Genomic DNA, 15,029 nt, shown 5'->3' on the forward strand with positions numbered 1-15,029 from the left:
GTGATCCAACTTTCATGTTGGCTAATATTTTGCAAACAGCCGCCTGTGGAGGCATCTCTCCCCTCCCCTCTTTCTCTCCCCCCCTCCCGTTTACTCTCTCGCCCCCGAGCTCTTCTGTTCTCCGTCTTCACTCTTCGGTCGTTTGGCGGTGCATCGATAATACTCCACTCTTCTCCTTTTTTTGATATTCTTATTCAGTACAGGACTTTATTACCAGTGTTTTAATGTCACGTCGCGAAAGACTCTTAACAAAATGGAGCTATCAAACAAACTCCGTTGGGACCAATTCCTGATTTTGGCAGCAGCACTTATGTCACCTGCATTAACGTGAGTGCACTTGAGAGCGCCAGGAGAGTTGATGTTACATGCGGGTTCTCGCTACATGGGATTCGGCAAGAGTTGAGGGAAGTTTACTGTCTATGAGTGTGTGATTTAAACGGATATTTAACATATTTAGGTAAAAAGTGAAACATCTGCCTCTGATTTCACGGTCTGATTTTATGTAATATTGAAACATTGGCATCAGTCTTTACAAATGTTGTAGCCTTCGACAGGTCTGAGCTATACCATAGAGAATTCATTATAAATATCACTATTGTTAATCTCTCCATAAGATGTATTTGGCATGTTACTCTCTGCTTTTGGGACTTCACAGCTGGATGATCTGTTTAGAATTATATTTTTCCCTGCTTTAAGCAACATCTGTAGAAACTCTGTATTAAATACTTGTGCAATTGATTAACACATTTTATTGCTAAGTGTGCTAATCCCATAGAGATGAGATACATTTTGCAGTGCATCCTTAAATCTTCCTGGTTTTGTATTTTTCTGATTTCCTTCAGTATCCAAAACATCTTTCCATTGCCACATACTTCTCTGGATTTGACTAATGAACTCCTGACCAGCCCTGATGACCCCCCCACTAACTCCCTCTCTTTCTCTCTCTCTCTTTCTCTCTGCAGGGTGCTGTGTAATGATATCCTCAGCCTGAAGGTGGCAGGAGATCCAGTGCTAACCCCCAACTCGGTGTGCCTGAGGCTGGCAGGCCTCAGTAAACGTCAGATGCGGATGTGTGTGCGGAGCCCCGATGTCACGGCCTCCGCTCTGCAGGGCATCCAGGTGGCCATCCATGAATGCCAGCACCAGCTCCGTGACCAGCGCTGGAACTGCTCCTCTCTGGAGGGCCTTGGGAAGCTTCCGCACCACAACACCATCCTCAACAGGGGTGAGAGCCTGAGGCAAGCCAATGATGGTCCAAATATGACCTGGGTTTATGGGGGTGTGGGTGTAGATATGAGAGTAGAAATTGTTATGCACACAGACACAGGACTGTTTTAGAGCTACGCTGTTTATCAGTTTCAACTCCTTGACTGTGTGTCTCCTGCTCCCAGGTTTCCGCGAGAGTGCCTTCTCTCTGGCCTTGTTGGCAGCGGGTGTGGCTCACTCTGTGGCCTCGGCCTGCAGCATGGGCAAGCTGCGGGGGTGTGGCTGCGAGGCCAAGCGTCGCCAGGACGATGACAAGATCCGGCTGAAACTCACACAGCTGCAGCTGCAGACCCTGCAGAAGGGTGGAGTAGGCCTCGGCATGACACGGTCATTACCCTCAGGGCTGAACGGTCACCATGGCGACCTGCCCGCTAACCTGCGCTCCACCCACCCCTCCGCCCTGCTCAAGCCTTTACCAGATGAGCTGAGCTCCATGCAGGAGACGTGGGAGTGGGGGGGCTGCAGTCATGACGTCCGTTTTGGTGACCGTTTTTCCAGGGACTGGCTCGACTCCCGTGGGTCTCCAAGAGACATCCACGCTCGCATGAGGATACATAACAACCGGGTGGGACGACAGGTGAGTAATGTGCTTGTCCACTGTGTTCTTCATGTTGCTCAGAGACCAGTCTCGCTCCTCATTGGTCTATATAATCATCAGGGTCATCGCTGCATCTCTGATCTGTGACATCATCTTCTTTCTTCTACACAGATAGTGACTGACAACATGAAGAGGAAGTGCAAATGTCATGGCACATCAGGGAGCTGTCAGTTCAAGACCTGCTGGCATGTGTCTCCAGAGTTCCGGCTTGTGGGTTCTCTACTCAAGGACAAGTTCCTGTCAGCCATCTTTGTCAACTCCCAGAACAAGAACAATGGGGTTTTTAACCCTCGAACTGGAAACGGTGCCAGCGGGAGTACAGGGGGACTCAACGGAGGTCGCCGCCGATCCATGTCTAGAGAGCTGGTGTACTTTGAGAAGTCTCCTGATTTCTGTGAGCGCGATGCATCAGTAGACTCTCCGGGTACACAAGGACGCATCTGCAACAAAACCAGCTACAGCACAGACAGCTGCGGCTCGCTGTGCTGCGGCCGTGGACACAACATCCTGAAACAGACACGCAGCGAGCGCTGCAATTGTAGGTTCCACTGGTGTTGCTACGTGCTGTGTGAGGAGTGCCGTCTCACGGAGTGGGTCAATGTGTGCAAGTAGATTCTCCCAGTCCCAGTTGCCTTTACTCATCCAGGACTCAAGATGGCGAGCCTGTCCCTTCGCCCACTCCTTTTGTTCAAGCATTTGTTTTGCTCCTTGTGTAACTCTCCCAGAGAATCTGTTTACCCCCCCTCTCTCCTATTTTTTTTTTGGTCCATCATCTGGGATCTATTTTCTCTTTGTAGCCGCTGTTATTCTCAAAATGCCAAGTCAGAGATTGAAGAGGTGACTCATGTCATTTGTCTTGCCATGGCCTGTTTAGACGCTGCCCTCTCAGCCATGAAAACAGCCTATACCCCATCTTCTCTATCCCACAAAACAAAGAGGAGCAACAGCAGAGAAGCTTTCCTGTTACACTGTCTACATGCTGACTCATCTCATTGTACAGTAGTTGTGTATTTTAATGTGTACATGTATATTTGTAAATGTATTATTATTAATATTATTATTGTGTCAGAGCCTGTCTTTTTGGTTCTAGTTACTGACAGATTCGTGCTGGCTGAGTAGCTCAGGATGGTGAACCAGTGCTGTTAGACAACTAAGTCTCATCGCAGCTTATCTTTCATTTAACCTTGCTCTTCTAATGATAGAAGATATTTACTCCATTTGTATATTTTGCACCTGTGACTCAGACAGAGCAACGGTACTTATATGGGGGTCAGTCAGAAAATGTTTATAGACAATGGTTTTACTATAGAAGAAGACAAGATTAAGAGCAGTGTTTTGTGGTTTCTGAAGGACTGATACATCTGATAGAAAGCTTTGTTTCCTAGAAACAACAGGACAGAAAGCACATAAACTTATCAACTTATCAAAGCTTGTATACTTGTAAAAGTCAAGATGGGAAAGTTTTGGAAACAAATTCAGACCTTCGATTCCTTACGCTGAGCAACTAATCATTTTGATTTATTTACACCATTGTAACAATATTGATTACTTCATGAGAGTGGTCGCGAGTGGTCGTGTTTTTCATGAATGTAACTGTGATGTGATGCGTGTCACTTTTCCTATGAAACTGTGACTGAGCTCTTGTTTCCCTGTGCTTGCTTTTGTCCATTTCATCAGTTCGAGCTCTCGGTAGATTCTTCCCACATGTAGTACATGTCAAAGTGAGAGATGGACCTGCTTTAGTCTGATGCTGAAGGGTGTGTGTATGTTTGACTGTGTGTGTGTGTGTGTGTGTGTGTGTGTGTGTCTGTTGCTGTGTAAATGGAGGTGGGGGGGCAAGTTCTACGCACTACAGATTTGGGAGGTGAGAGCCTTTTTTATGGCCACTTCATGCTGAGAGAAGGACTTTTTATGGCTGCAGGATATTGTTTCCTTAAAGTATGACTTTTATTACTGGAGAGGAGCATCAAGAGAGCAGAGAGTGGGGGTGATTATACCAGTCTTTGCTGTGTGAGCATCTGAGGGGATCATCTGTCCAGAGTTCATAGCCGAGGAAGGGACTCACTAAACCACGTGGGACGCTATGTCCCTGTTACCTGGGAGACAGACTACACAAACATAAACACAGGCACATAAACACATGCATGCGTTTATGCGCAAAGACATTCGCATGTAGCAATACTGGCACTGGTGCACAATCAAAAACATGCATGCTGGTGCACACGTATGAACTGTCAGACAGAACTCCTGGTGACCCGAGTGATTTGCACTTTCAGTCTTGTTACACTGCAGATTTAGCAAAACTCTCATGTCAACACATATCTGAATTTATGACAGCAGCATTCCTCGATATCTCAGATGATCCAAACTCCATTTTCAGTCTGCCATTTAGGATTTAATGCCAATTAAGTCTTGTTTGTGTGGACTTTGGTAAATATCCCTGACTTCTGAGGAATGGCGGTGCCAGTGGCTGAATCGACTGTTCTGTCTGTTTGGTATTTAGCACGGGAATAAAACGGAGACAGCGACTGGTATGGAATGATAAGGGACTGGATTTCTGGTTTGCATTTCTTCATTCCTTTATCATTTCACCCTGGAGCTGCTACGAAAGGGAATTTCCTGTCACTGTTTCTCCCATGTGTGAGACAGAGGTTGGTGGACAGCCTGGGATTGGTTTCTCTCCCCTCTCTGCTCTCCTTTCCTCTCTTTCTCTTTCTCCCCCTCATCGCTGCAGACATAGACACATGCATAGCAACACATTGACTGCCCCCCGAGTAATGATAACCAGACTGGGCTGAAATTAAAGAGAGGGAGCCAGAGAGAGGAAGTTAGGAGAGATAAAAGTTACCCACTTTGATTGACAGGATGATTATATGTATAAAGTAAGGCGATTTAGTGTGTTTAGTTGGATATAAAGATAGGGAGATAGATCCTTGCTGTACGTTCAGCGGAGATGCAGAAGCAAAGGACAAACGGGGTATGGGAGAAGGGGGTGAATAAAGTGTACTCTGTATAAATACATGCCTCAAAACATCTGCTTCTCAACTCCCCTTTCATTTTTGATGTGGGACAGGCAGAGAAGGAGAGCGGGAGAGAAAACACAAGGAGCCAGCTACCCAGAACATCAAAGCCCCTGCCCTCAACGCGCAGGCCCTCATTAGTTCAGCTAGCAGAACCAACGAGACTTGTGATTGTGTTTGCTGGGGTGCACGCTGGCAGACACTTCAGAGGAAAGGCTCCTTTAAGTCATAGCTCCCCACCCCACCTCTCCTGCCACCACCCGAGCCCGCTGTAACCCCCCTGTAACCCTCTCGAAACTCCCCGTGCACACAAACTCGGCAGGCTCCCCCACCATCCACTCCACCCCGTAATCTGGTCTGCAGCTGCAAACATCTGCTCCCCTCTTTATTCCTCTGCCTTCACCACTGAGTTGATAAACACATCTATCACCGGACCACTGACTGACACACAACAGAGAGGAAGAGGGAGACAAATGTTGGATTCACCTATAAGTGTGGGGCTGCTCTCAGGCATGTTGTTTTTATATGGCTAATGGGTTAAACCCACACCTGGAGGGAGGTTCCTTCCTAACTCCTACATGTATTGCCACCTGTAAAACCACATAAATGCACAGTATCTCCTTTTGATACACATGATACCATAACAAATCAGTATTCAAGATTAGTAAGCTGCTATAAGATTGATTCTGTGTATGTTTTGTTGCTTCCTATCACCTTATTAGATGTGACACAGAGGCCTGCTGCCAGGAAGTATCACTTGGCGTCCTATTACAGTCAGCCATTTACTTATTCATTAAGATGATTCCTGTTTTAATTATTCAAGCATGTTTGCCTGCAGACTCTCTGTTACAATTCATATTGGTTTAGTTGCTGTGAAAGCACACAGTCACATTTAAACACACAAGCTGTGTCAATTTGTCAGATAGGAAACTGTGTGTGAATAAAAGCTGGACACTATTTGATCTAGAAGACATAAATAAATAAAAGGAAGTCTCAAAGCAGGTCGATGCTGGTGTTACTTACAATTATTCATGTGGTCATAAACAGACAATGAAATTACAGTTGCCCTCCAGCAGTGCTCTTTGCTTTTCACAAGTCATCGGAGATGGCAAACGTGAGAGGTGCTCATGACAACCCAACCATCGCGAGAGTACACAGCTTCCCAACCGTTGCTCCTCGCGAGACTATCATCCAGTCCTCTGCCTGAATCCAGCTGGTAGCCTTCCTGCCGTTGACGGGTAAGTGTGAATGAGATGCAAATGGTGAAAATGCTCAAAGATGTATACGAGTAATAAAGGTGACCGCAGCGTATGTGTGGCTGTTTTAATGCCTCGTTTAACGCCTCTCGGTAAAATGAACCGCCGGTAATCGACGACATCAGGCCGACTGGTGCGCTTGTCGTGACTGTACGAGGGGGATTACAGCACACAAATTGACCCGGAGAATTTTTTTTTCAATGCTTAAGACGTTAGCTAATATGGTCGCTAGCTAACTGCGCTCGAATAACCGTCGTTTCACGGTGTAAATACGTAATTTGGCTCATTCAAATTCATCGTCTGCCCGGACTGCAGCAGCAGCAGCAGCAGCCGTCTTCCCCTCGCGCTATGACAGATGTAGCGTTACATGGATGTGCGGCCACTGCAGCTGTAACAGGCTATGCTAGCAGCTATAGCATTTGCATTCGATATAAATGAATGGAAACGTAGCTAGGCAGTGATAGCATCGGTTACATCATCAAAATATAAGCTTATTAGATTAGTAGTCACAGCCATGGTGCGCTGTGGATGCATATTTTTTGCTAATATTGGGATATCCCTAAATTAGCCCCCCCAAAAAGCCCCTCAGGTAGATGTTAGCACAAGTTGACAGCAGAGTTGGCCTGTTAAAGGGACCATACCAAGACAGAAAAGCCAAATTCAAAGCCTCATGCTTCTATAGTCTATGTGCATCATACATTCTCACAACCCGAGGTTATGTGTCATTTAATATAATATGAATTGATTGTTACACAGGCATTTATCCACTTGCCAGCAAACAGCATAAAAGGTGGTTACTCTGCACCACATGAAAGCTGATCCACAAAACAGAGATCAAGTATGGCTGCCTGTTTCCCCTGTGAGTTGTCAAAGTGTAAAGCAACAGCCCTCAAGTCAGGTCAGCCGCCTGCCGAGGTGTGAAGTATGCTTTTACTGGCTCTCTGAGGTGGCTTCAAGCCCTAACGAGGTGGTAACGTTGAGAGTTGCTTTTGAAGAGCTACTGTGTCTCACCGCGTGATTTTTTGGTGTGGTTTCTGACTTTCTGTATGTGGTTGACGGTTTGTTTTGGCTGCTTTGTTGCTATGTATTGCAAGTGGTCTCTTGAGTTCCTTGTGTAACAGTTCTGTTGCAGTTGAGGTGAGAGCCGCCGGTCATCATGGGGAACATCTTTGGTAACCTGTTGAAGAGCCTGATAGGCAAGAAGGAGATGAGGATTCTTATGGTGGGGCTGGACGCTGCCGGGAAAACCACCATCCTCTACAAGCTGAAGCTGGGGGAGATCGTTACCACCATCCCCACAATTGGTGCGTGAGGAAAGGATTTGTTACTGACAGCGTTAGGTAAAAACACCTGTCACTGAGTTGTGTAACTCATTTTTGCTTTTTTTAAAATCAGGTTTCAATGTTGAGACGGTGGAGTACAAGAACATCAGCTTCACCGTGTGGGACGTGGGTGGCCAGGACAAGATCCGTCCCCTGTGGAGGCACTACTTCCAGAACACTCAGGGTGAGACACACCAGCAGCCCCTTAGATGACGCACCAGTCATTCATGTTGGACTAACTAGGGCCGCTCAGAGCTGTGGCAGAGCCTGCAGCAATTGCTCGCCCCCAGCACCTGAGGGCATATCTGACTAATGTTTTAGATGAGGTCATTTGCATACAGCCTCCAACTGTTTCAAATTATTATCGTCTTAGTCATGTTGAAAGCCTCAGCAATAAATAAAGTTGGTCTAGCAATATGGTTTTTGAACAGTATGATGTCAGCATATTTTTAACCAGTGTGGTGAAACCATGGATGTATTACTACAGTCACAGGCTCTGGGGCCCAAAGAGACACAAAATGACTACAAGGACACACAGAATGACTACAAAGAGACACATAAGGACCACAGAGACACACAAAATGACTACAAAGGAACACAAAATTACCCTAAAGACACACAAAATAACTTCAAAGACACGCAAAATGACTACAAAGAGGCAAAAAACGAATACAAAAAGATGCTAACCAACTACAAAGAGACACAAAATGACCACAAAGAGATGCAATAAGACTACAAAGAGGTACAAAATGACAACAAAAAGATACTAACCAACTACACAGAAACACAAAATGACCACAAAGAGATGCAATAAGACTACAGAGAGACACAAAATGACAACAAAAAGATACTAACCAACTACAAAGAGACACAAAATGACCACAAAGAGATGCAAAAAGACTACAAAAAGATGCTAGCCAACTACAAATAGACACAATACGACTACAAAGAGACACCAAATGACCACAAAGAGACACAAAATGACCACAAAGACACACCAAATGACTACAATGAGATACTAAATGACCACAAAGAGACACCAAATGACTACAAAGAGACGCCAAATGACTACAAAGAGATATCAAATGACCACAACGAGACACCAAATGACCACAAAAAAACGCCAAAAGACTACAAAGAGATATCAAATGACCACAAAGAGACACCAAATGACTACAAAGAGATATCAAATGACCATAAAGACACACCAAATGACTACAAAGAGATACCAAATGACCACAAAGAGACACCAAATGACCACAAAGAGATGCCAAATGACTACAAAGAGATATCAAATGACCACAAAGAGACACCAAATGACCACAAAGAGACGCCAAATGACTACAAAGAGACAAAAAATGACTACAAAAAGATCCTTACCAACTATTAAGAGACACAAAACCACAGAGACACAATAAGACTACACAAAGGTGCAAAACAACTACAGACACAAAACAACTACAAAGAGACACAAAATGACCAAAGAGATTTAAAATGACTATAAGATGGCACAAAATTACCACAAAGTGGCTACAAAGAGATGCAAAGCAACTACAAAGAGACTAAAGATTACCACAAAAAGACAAAAAAATGACTGCACAGAGACTATAAATGACCACAAAGAGAGACCACAGAATGACTACAAAGTGATACAAGGGGAGTACAATAAGGTGTAAAACAACTACAGACACAGAACAATGAGACACAAAAACCAAAGAGGCTAACCAACTGTAAAGTCCATGTGTCTTGCTTCTAAGTAAGAGAGGTGGTGGGGCCTTCTGCAAGCCCAGGGGCTTATTGTCTCAGGAGTGAAACTAATTCTGGGATAGCAGAGCTAATGGTTTTGGTTTTATTTAACCCTTTTAAAGACAAGCTCTCATCTTTCCCTGCAGGTTTGATCTTTGTGGTGGACAGCAATGACCGTGAGCGTGTGAATGAAGCTCGGGAGGAACTGATGAGGATGCTGGCTGAGGACGAGCTGCGGGATGCTGTTCTGCTCGTCTTTGCCAACAAACAGGTATAAGCTTCCTTGTGTCTTCCCCTATGTGTTCCTTACTTTATGCAGTTTTGCACCAACGCAGGCCCACTGTTTGACACACCTGATGTGGTTTCTTTCAGGACCTGCCCAATGCCATGAACGCCGCAGAGATCACAGACAAGCTGGGCCTTCACTCGCTACGCCACCGCAACTGGTACATTCAGGCCACCTGCGCCACCAGTGGAGACGGTCTCTACGAGGGCCTGGACTGGCTGGCCAATCAGCTGAAGAACAAAAAGTGAGGAGTCCAGTCGGTAAAGTGGGGAAGAGCCTGGGTGCCAGCTCCAGGTAGTGGTTATAGAGGATCCATTGTGTTTACATGGAGAGGCAGTGCTGAAAAGCTCCCAGGGGGTGACTCTCAATGGCTTTCCCCCAAAAATACTCGTTTCATTTCTTTATTTTGATTAATTTCATTTGTTTTGATCTGCGGTGAGCGTTTTTAAATATTTACAAACCAACGGTGTTGACCTAAACGACTTACATTCTACACACTGAATACATAAATATCGGGATGTAATAGTATAATGTTACTGTAAAGGCATATGTATTTCCCCTACTTTGCAGTCTCTTTGCCCTCCATCACCTTTTAATTTGTTCAGAAAGCGTGACGATGTAGAGCAACCTTCCCTCGGATACTTTAAACTTAATGTAAATTATAAAGAATGTCATAATAGTATAGTGGGACTACTACTACTATCTCAGATACTATCACATTGTTTAAAAACAGTATACTCATACAGGCTCAGATAAATGTAAAGTTGTAATTTTTCCATCCATACTTGTGTTTTACCACCAAATTATGTGCTTCAGAGCTCAATTTGTGCTTCAGTTATCTTAGATTTTAAGTTTATTTATCCTTGATTTGAATTTTATTTATTTTATTAGACACACTGGAAAGTCTTAAACAGTTTCTATTTTTGTCGACATGTATTTATTTATTTATTTATTTATTTATTCGTAAGTTTGTTTTATTTCCTAAGTGCATCATATGGTTTCTCTCCCTTTATTGCAATGTGCATTTACTGCTAAGGCAGCTGGTGAAAAAAAAAAGAAGCCCTAGTATCACTGTATATTACCGCTTCCCAATCTGCATGGAGATATCCCAGTACTGGCTCGTGGGCTTGTAAGAGCTGTGAACTACCGCAGGCCGCTGCTGTAAATAAAGATTTGTTCTTAGTCGACTTGCCTGGCTCAATAAGGGTTAAAACAATTTGTCTGGCATCAGCGAGGTGTGATAGCTGAACTGATACAGATGACAGAACAGGAACACTGTACCAGCTCTGTGGCTTAGGGGGTGGGGAAAAAAATGCTGCTACTGGCCTGTGAAGAGTGATGCAGCAGAGCATGTGATTGGCAATATCAGAGAGCTTACATGGTTTTCGAATGTTTATTTTTTTAAGTCAGTTTGTGCGAGCAGCTGCACTATATCCGTCGAGAACTCACATTGCTTGTCATCCTGATTTATTCATCCCTAATTGGCGTGACATTACATGTGTTTCTTGTGTTAACCGTATCTCACTGTATTACGTTGCACAGAATAACTCTAGATGCATTATTGTTGTACAAAATGTCTGTTTTTTTTTCTTGTATTTTTGAATGGAGTATTTATTCATTTTGGACCAAAAGGCAAGTGTTGATTTTAGTGTCGTTTTTTTTTCTTTTCTTAATTTGCTAACTAGATCAGACCGTTGTCTTTATGAGTGTTCACACAAATCACATAATTTGAAAAAAATAGGAGTGAGGATGATAGTAATACTGCATCATAAGGCATGTTAATAATGTACAAGATCTGTAATAAAAGTGAATTATAATAGCCTGTTTCCTCAGACTATATTTGTTAGTCTAAATTACTGCTGCTGGTTGGAACAACGCTGTACTGATAAATGTTATGGATTTAGTGTAAAGTTTACCGAACAACCTTCTAATATGCAAAAGCATGCTTTTCTATGTCAGCGCAACTGTATATATGTTTATGTAACGAGAAAAGTATACCATGGTATTCGCGGTCAAATTGAAAAGTGTTGTTGATACACCTGTAGATATTGGGGTCAGTGTGTTGGCAGATATGTATAACTGACAGCAGCTTGTGTGTGTGACGTGTCCTCTATTACGTTCAGTTTGGTGTGAAAATTGTTTTTGTGGCCTTATATTGCCAGTGGTTAATTTCTCTTTGATAACAGGTTTGTATGTAGGAATGTCCGACATTCAAGTATCTCACCTATGATCTGTAACACTGATGCACTCACAGTACTGTTGTGGCTAAACCATCCTTCTTTCAATGACTATTGGCAGATTTTAAACTTGAAACACTGTAGAAAAGAGAGACTGCAGAACATTCCAACCGATAAAGTTTATTCAAAAAAAGGAGCAAACGGAAAATGGATTTATTTAATCAAATGGAATATTATCAAGGAGAGGAAATAAAAACAACACAAACTGGTGCAGAAGTGTTGAATGATTTAATGATTCCTGGCACTACGTCGATCAATCAATAAAAAGACCAAAACTCAAAGTTGCTTTGCCTTACTCATTTTTTCCTTGCTGGACCCAGTTCCTCCACCACCTTAGGCATTTCCCCACTTTTGATCAAACACAGTTTAAAGATCCGCTCCACACTCATTTTTTAATTAAATGAAAAAATTCTGTTTCTTAAAAAATACTCTTTTAATAATGTTAGCCACCGCCAACAGGGGATACTTCGATGTGTGTTGTGCAGGAGGAAGGATTACTCCGGACAAGGAATATAACGTCTGGGGAATGCTCTAACTCCAGTGCAGACGAACTTTGAAAGTCCACACCAGAACCAGCGAGCAACCATGACAACAACATGTACAAAAACCAGAAGTTAAACTTAAACACACCTACGTAGTTCCGGTAGAGAGGTAACATTTCCATAACAAATACTGCTATTATTTCAACATGCTGTGTTAGCCAAATACAACAGAAATGCTTTACCAAATTATATGGGGCATAGGAACACTGATAACAATAGTACCATTATTACAATAATAATTTTTCATTCATTCATTTCTGTAACCGCTTATCCTGTTGGGGGTCGCAGGGGGCTGGAGCCTATCCCAGCTGACATTGACAGGGCTGACACATAGAGACAGACAACCATTCACACTCACATTCACACCTACGGCCAATTTAGTCTCACCAGTTGCATGCCAGTTGCAACCTGCATGTCTTTGGACTGTGGGAGGAAGCCGGAGTACCCGGAGAAAACCCACACTGACACGGGGAGAACATGTAAACTCCACACAGAAGGGCTCCCTCCTGGCTTTGTACCAAGAACCCGCTTGCTGTGAGGTGACAGTGCTAACCACTACACCACCGTGCTGCCCACAATAATAATTTGTGTCTGATAATTGTTTTCCCACGAAAAGTTTAATTATCTAGTCCAGTGGTTCTCAAATGGTGTGCCGTGATGCCAATCCAGGTGTGCCATCTCAAATGGTGTGCCGTGATGCCAATCCAGGTGTGCCATGAGATTTTGTGATAACCACACATTATCATTGCAATATTCAACTGGACCTAAAAAGTTATGAATTGATTTTAAATTGACTGTATCAGTATGTTGTGCACACCCATTTCCAAATGAAGAGGCAAAGTCTAGCCAAAAAAATTAAATCTAATGTAATTTAATTTAATTTACTTCAAATAACCTTCATGGGGAGCCTATTTGTCACCGTTAGCGCATGGGAACTATTAGTGTGTGACACACCAAAGGCCCTGATTGGCAGCCAGTGTGAAGGATGATAACATTTAAAGGAGAAAGTTATGAGTTGGACAATGGATCACTTTATTGTACGGAGCAAATTACAACATGACCTACCAGCGAAAGAAAAGTGATAAGAGTGATAACACTCGTTATAGAAGCTAATGTGCACAGATATAGATACATGTCTAGTATTGATCTAGTCAAACATTCTACATGCGCTCCTTCCTCATTGAAAAACCCAGAATCTTTTGACTTAAAGAAGCAGTATGTAGGATTTAGTGGTGAGGACTGCAGATTGCAGCCAGCCGAAACTTCTCCCATGTGCCAAGTGTGAGCTCCCTGTTAGGATTCCTTCAGTGTTCAATGTTCAGGAGCTTTGTACCAGGAGCTGAATTACCCACAGAGGTCTCCTCCTCTCCTAAACAAATGGACGCTGTGATTTAAACTGGTAAAAACACAGAATAAAGCAGTTTTATGTTACAATTCAGTGCTTCTCCAAGCTCTTCAGCTCATTGACGAGGGGCTGCTAATGACGGTGGCCGACACAGTTTAGTTTGTCTGTTCTGGGCTACTGTAGACACACTGCAGTGCAACATGGCCCGCTCCCTTTGTAGATATAAATGGCTCATTCTAAGGTAACAAACACAGGACAATGTGTATTTTTAGGTGATTATACACTAAAGAAAACATACTTATTATAGTATTTCTGCCAGTCTCACTTTCTAAATCCTTCACACTGTTCCTTTAAATTAATGAATGAAATTGGTCAAGATTCTGACTTCAGGATTCGCACTAGCTGACAACCAAGACCAAAGCCAGATTAATTAACAGCACATATTACAAGCTTGCTTATTGAAAATGTGCCGGTGGACATGGGCTGCCTGGGAGAGAGCAGGTCAAGTAGGTGGGACGGACATGGATCTTTGTGGTCTTTCTCTTTTGGCCTTTCCTAACTGCTGCCATCAAGAGAAGTTTGGCACAATCAGGTAGTTTCCCTGTGGAATTGCTGCACTCCACAGAGAGTCATTTTGTCTGGGCCAATCAGAGGTCCGTGTAGGGGAGAGTGCTGCTGTGTCTCCAGGGGTGTGACAGCAGTATGTGGGTCAGAGCTGCTCCCGGGGCCACCAGCCCCCAGGGCCCCCTGCAGGACAGCCACAATAGTAGCCCCAGGGCGGATGCCATAGCTGGGATTCCCACCCGTAACCGGGACGCCTTCGCCCAGGGCACAGACACACTGGCAGCAGCCCCACAATCAATTCATCAATCTCTGAAGGGAGTGGCAACCGCAAAAGGCCACAGCAGTCACCCCCACGGCTCGCCTTGGAAGGGACAGGGCCACCAGGGCTGACACTGAGGCTGACACCACGGTGGCCAGACGCTGCAGTAACCATCAGGGCCTTTATTGAAGCCACTTTTCTTGACCTGACAACAGAGGAACCCTCCTGAGAATGTGCACATAATCACCGAACACTCATTCGTTTAATTTCCACTGTGATATTTCCACTTTATAGTGTTTCACTGAGCAAGAACTCACACTGACTTGCTGTTTATGTAACTGAGTCAAGCTGTGAGATTTTCTTCCAGCTCACTGAGTAATGTGGCTCCGTAAAGTTTTCCATCATTCAATAGGCAAGTGGACAAATCACAGCTGATGATTTTACTACGAGAGATTGTTCTTAAACTTATGGGTCAGAGAGTGATCATGTAAAAACAGCCATGTAGGTGCAAACACTGGCCGAGAGTCCACCTCCCACAGACCCTGCTGCAGCTCTGATATCTGAGCACCAATCCTCAGACTCTGTCTC

At 43.9% G+C, this 15,029-nt stretch overlaps 2 protein-coding genes across 3 annotated transcripts; both read left to right on the forward strand.

Annotated features, from left to right (window-relative positions):
• Positions 1–156: 156 nt before the first annotated feature.
• Positions 157–5,875, forward strand: wnt10b (wingless-type MMTV integration site family, member 10b). The gene is made up of 4 exons (XM_050065610.1): positions 157–327; positions 963–1,225; positions 1,392–1,843; positions 1,976–5,875. The coding sequence occupies exons 1-4, from the start codon at positions 254–256 to the stop codon at positions 2,474–2,476; spliced, it is 1,290 nt and encodes a 429-aa protein (XP_049921567.1). The 5' UTR covers positions 157–253; the 3' UTR covers positions 2,477–5,875.
• Positions 5,876–6,042: 167 nt separating this feature from the next.
• arf3a (ADP-ribosylation factor 3a) lies at positions 6,043–12,012 on the forward strand. Of its 2 annotated transcripts, none has more exons than XM_050065689.1 (5): positions 6,043–6,122; positions 7,262–7,444; positions 7,536–7,646; positions 9,355–9,479; positions 9,581–12,012. In XM_050065689.1, the coding sequence occupies exons 2-5, from the start codon at positions 7,297–7,299 to the stop codon at positions 9,740–9,742; spliced, it is 546 nt and encodes a 181-aa protein (XP_049921646.1). In that variant the 5' UTR covers positions 6,043–6,122; positions 7,262–7,296; the 3' UTR covers positions 9,743–12,012. The 2 variants fall into 2 exon arrangements, with proteins under 2 accessions (XP_049921646.1, XP_049921647.1); XM_050065690.1 differs by having other exon boundaries at positions 6,074–6,122; positions 7,273–7,444.
• The last annotated feature ends 3,017 nt before the right edge of the window (positions 12,013–15,029 follow it).

The sequence above is a fragment of the Epinephelus moara genome, chromosome 16 (genome assembly GCF_006386435.1).
Source record: "Epinephelus moara isolate mb chromosome 16, YSFRI_EMoa_1.0, whole genome shotgun sequence".
NCBI classification, from domain to species: Eukaryota; Metazoa; Chordata; class Actinopteri; order Perciformes; family Serranidae; genus Epinephelus; species Epinephelus moara.

Bases quoted from the DNA above. Each gene is read 5' to 3' on its own strand.
- wnt10b (XM_050065610.1), top strand. From the start codon at position 254: ATGGAGCTATCAAACAAACTCCGTTGGGACCAATTCCTGATTTTGGCA. The intron at 328-962 runs GTGAGTGCACTT...TTCTCTCTGCAG, and splicing joins CTTATGTCACCTGCATTAAC to GGTGCTGTGTAATGATATCC. The intron at 1,844-1,975 runs GTGAGTAATGTG...TCTTCTACACAG, and splicing joins ACAACCGGGTGGGACGACAG to ATAGTGACTGACAACATGAA.
- arf3a (XM_050065689.1), top strand. From the start codon at position 7,297: ATGGGGAACATCTTTGGTAACCTGTTGAAGAGCCTGATAGGCAAGAAG. The intron at 7,445-7,535 runs GTGCGTGAGGAA...TTTTAAAATCAG, and splicing joins TACCACCATCCCCACAATTG to GTTTCAATGTTGAGACGGTG. The intron at 7,647-9,354 runs GTGAGACACACC...CTTTCCCTGCAG, and splicing joins CTACTTCCAGAACACTCAGG to GTTTGATCTTTGTGGTGGAC.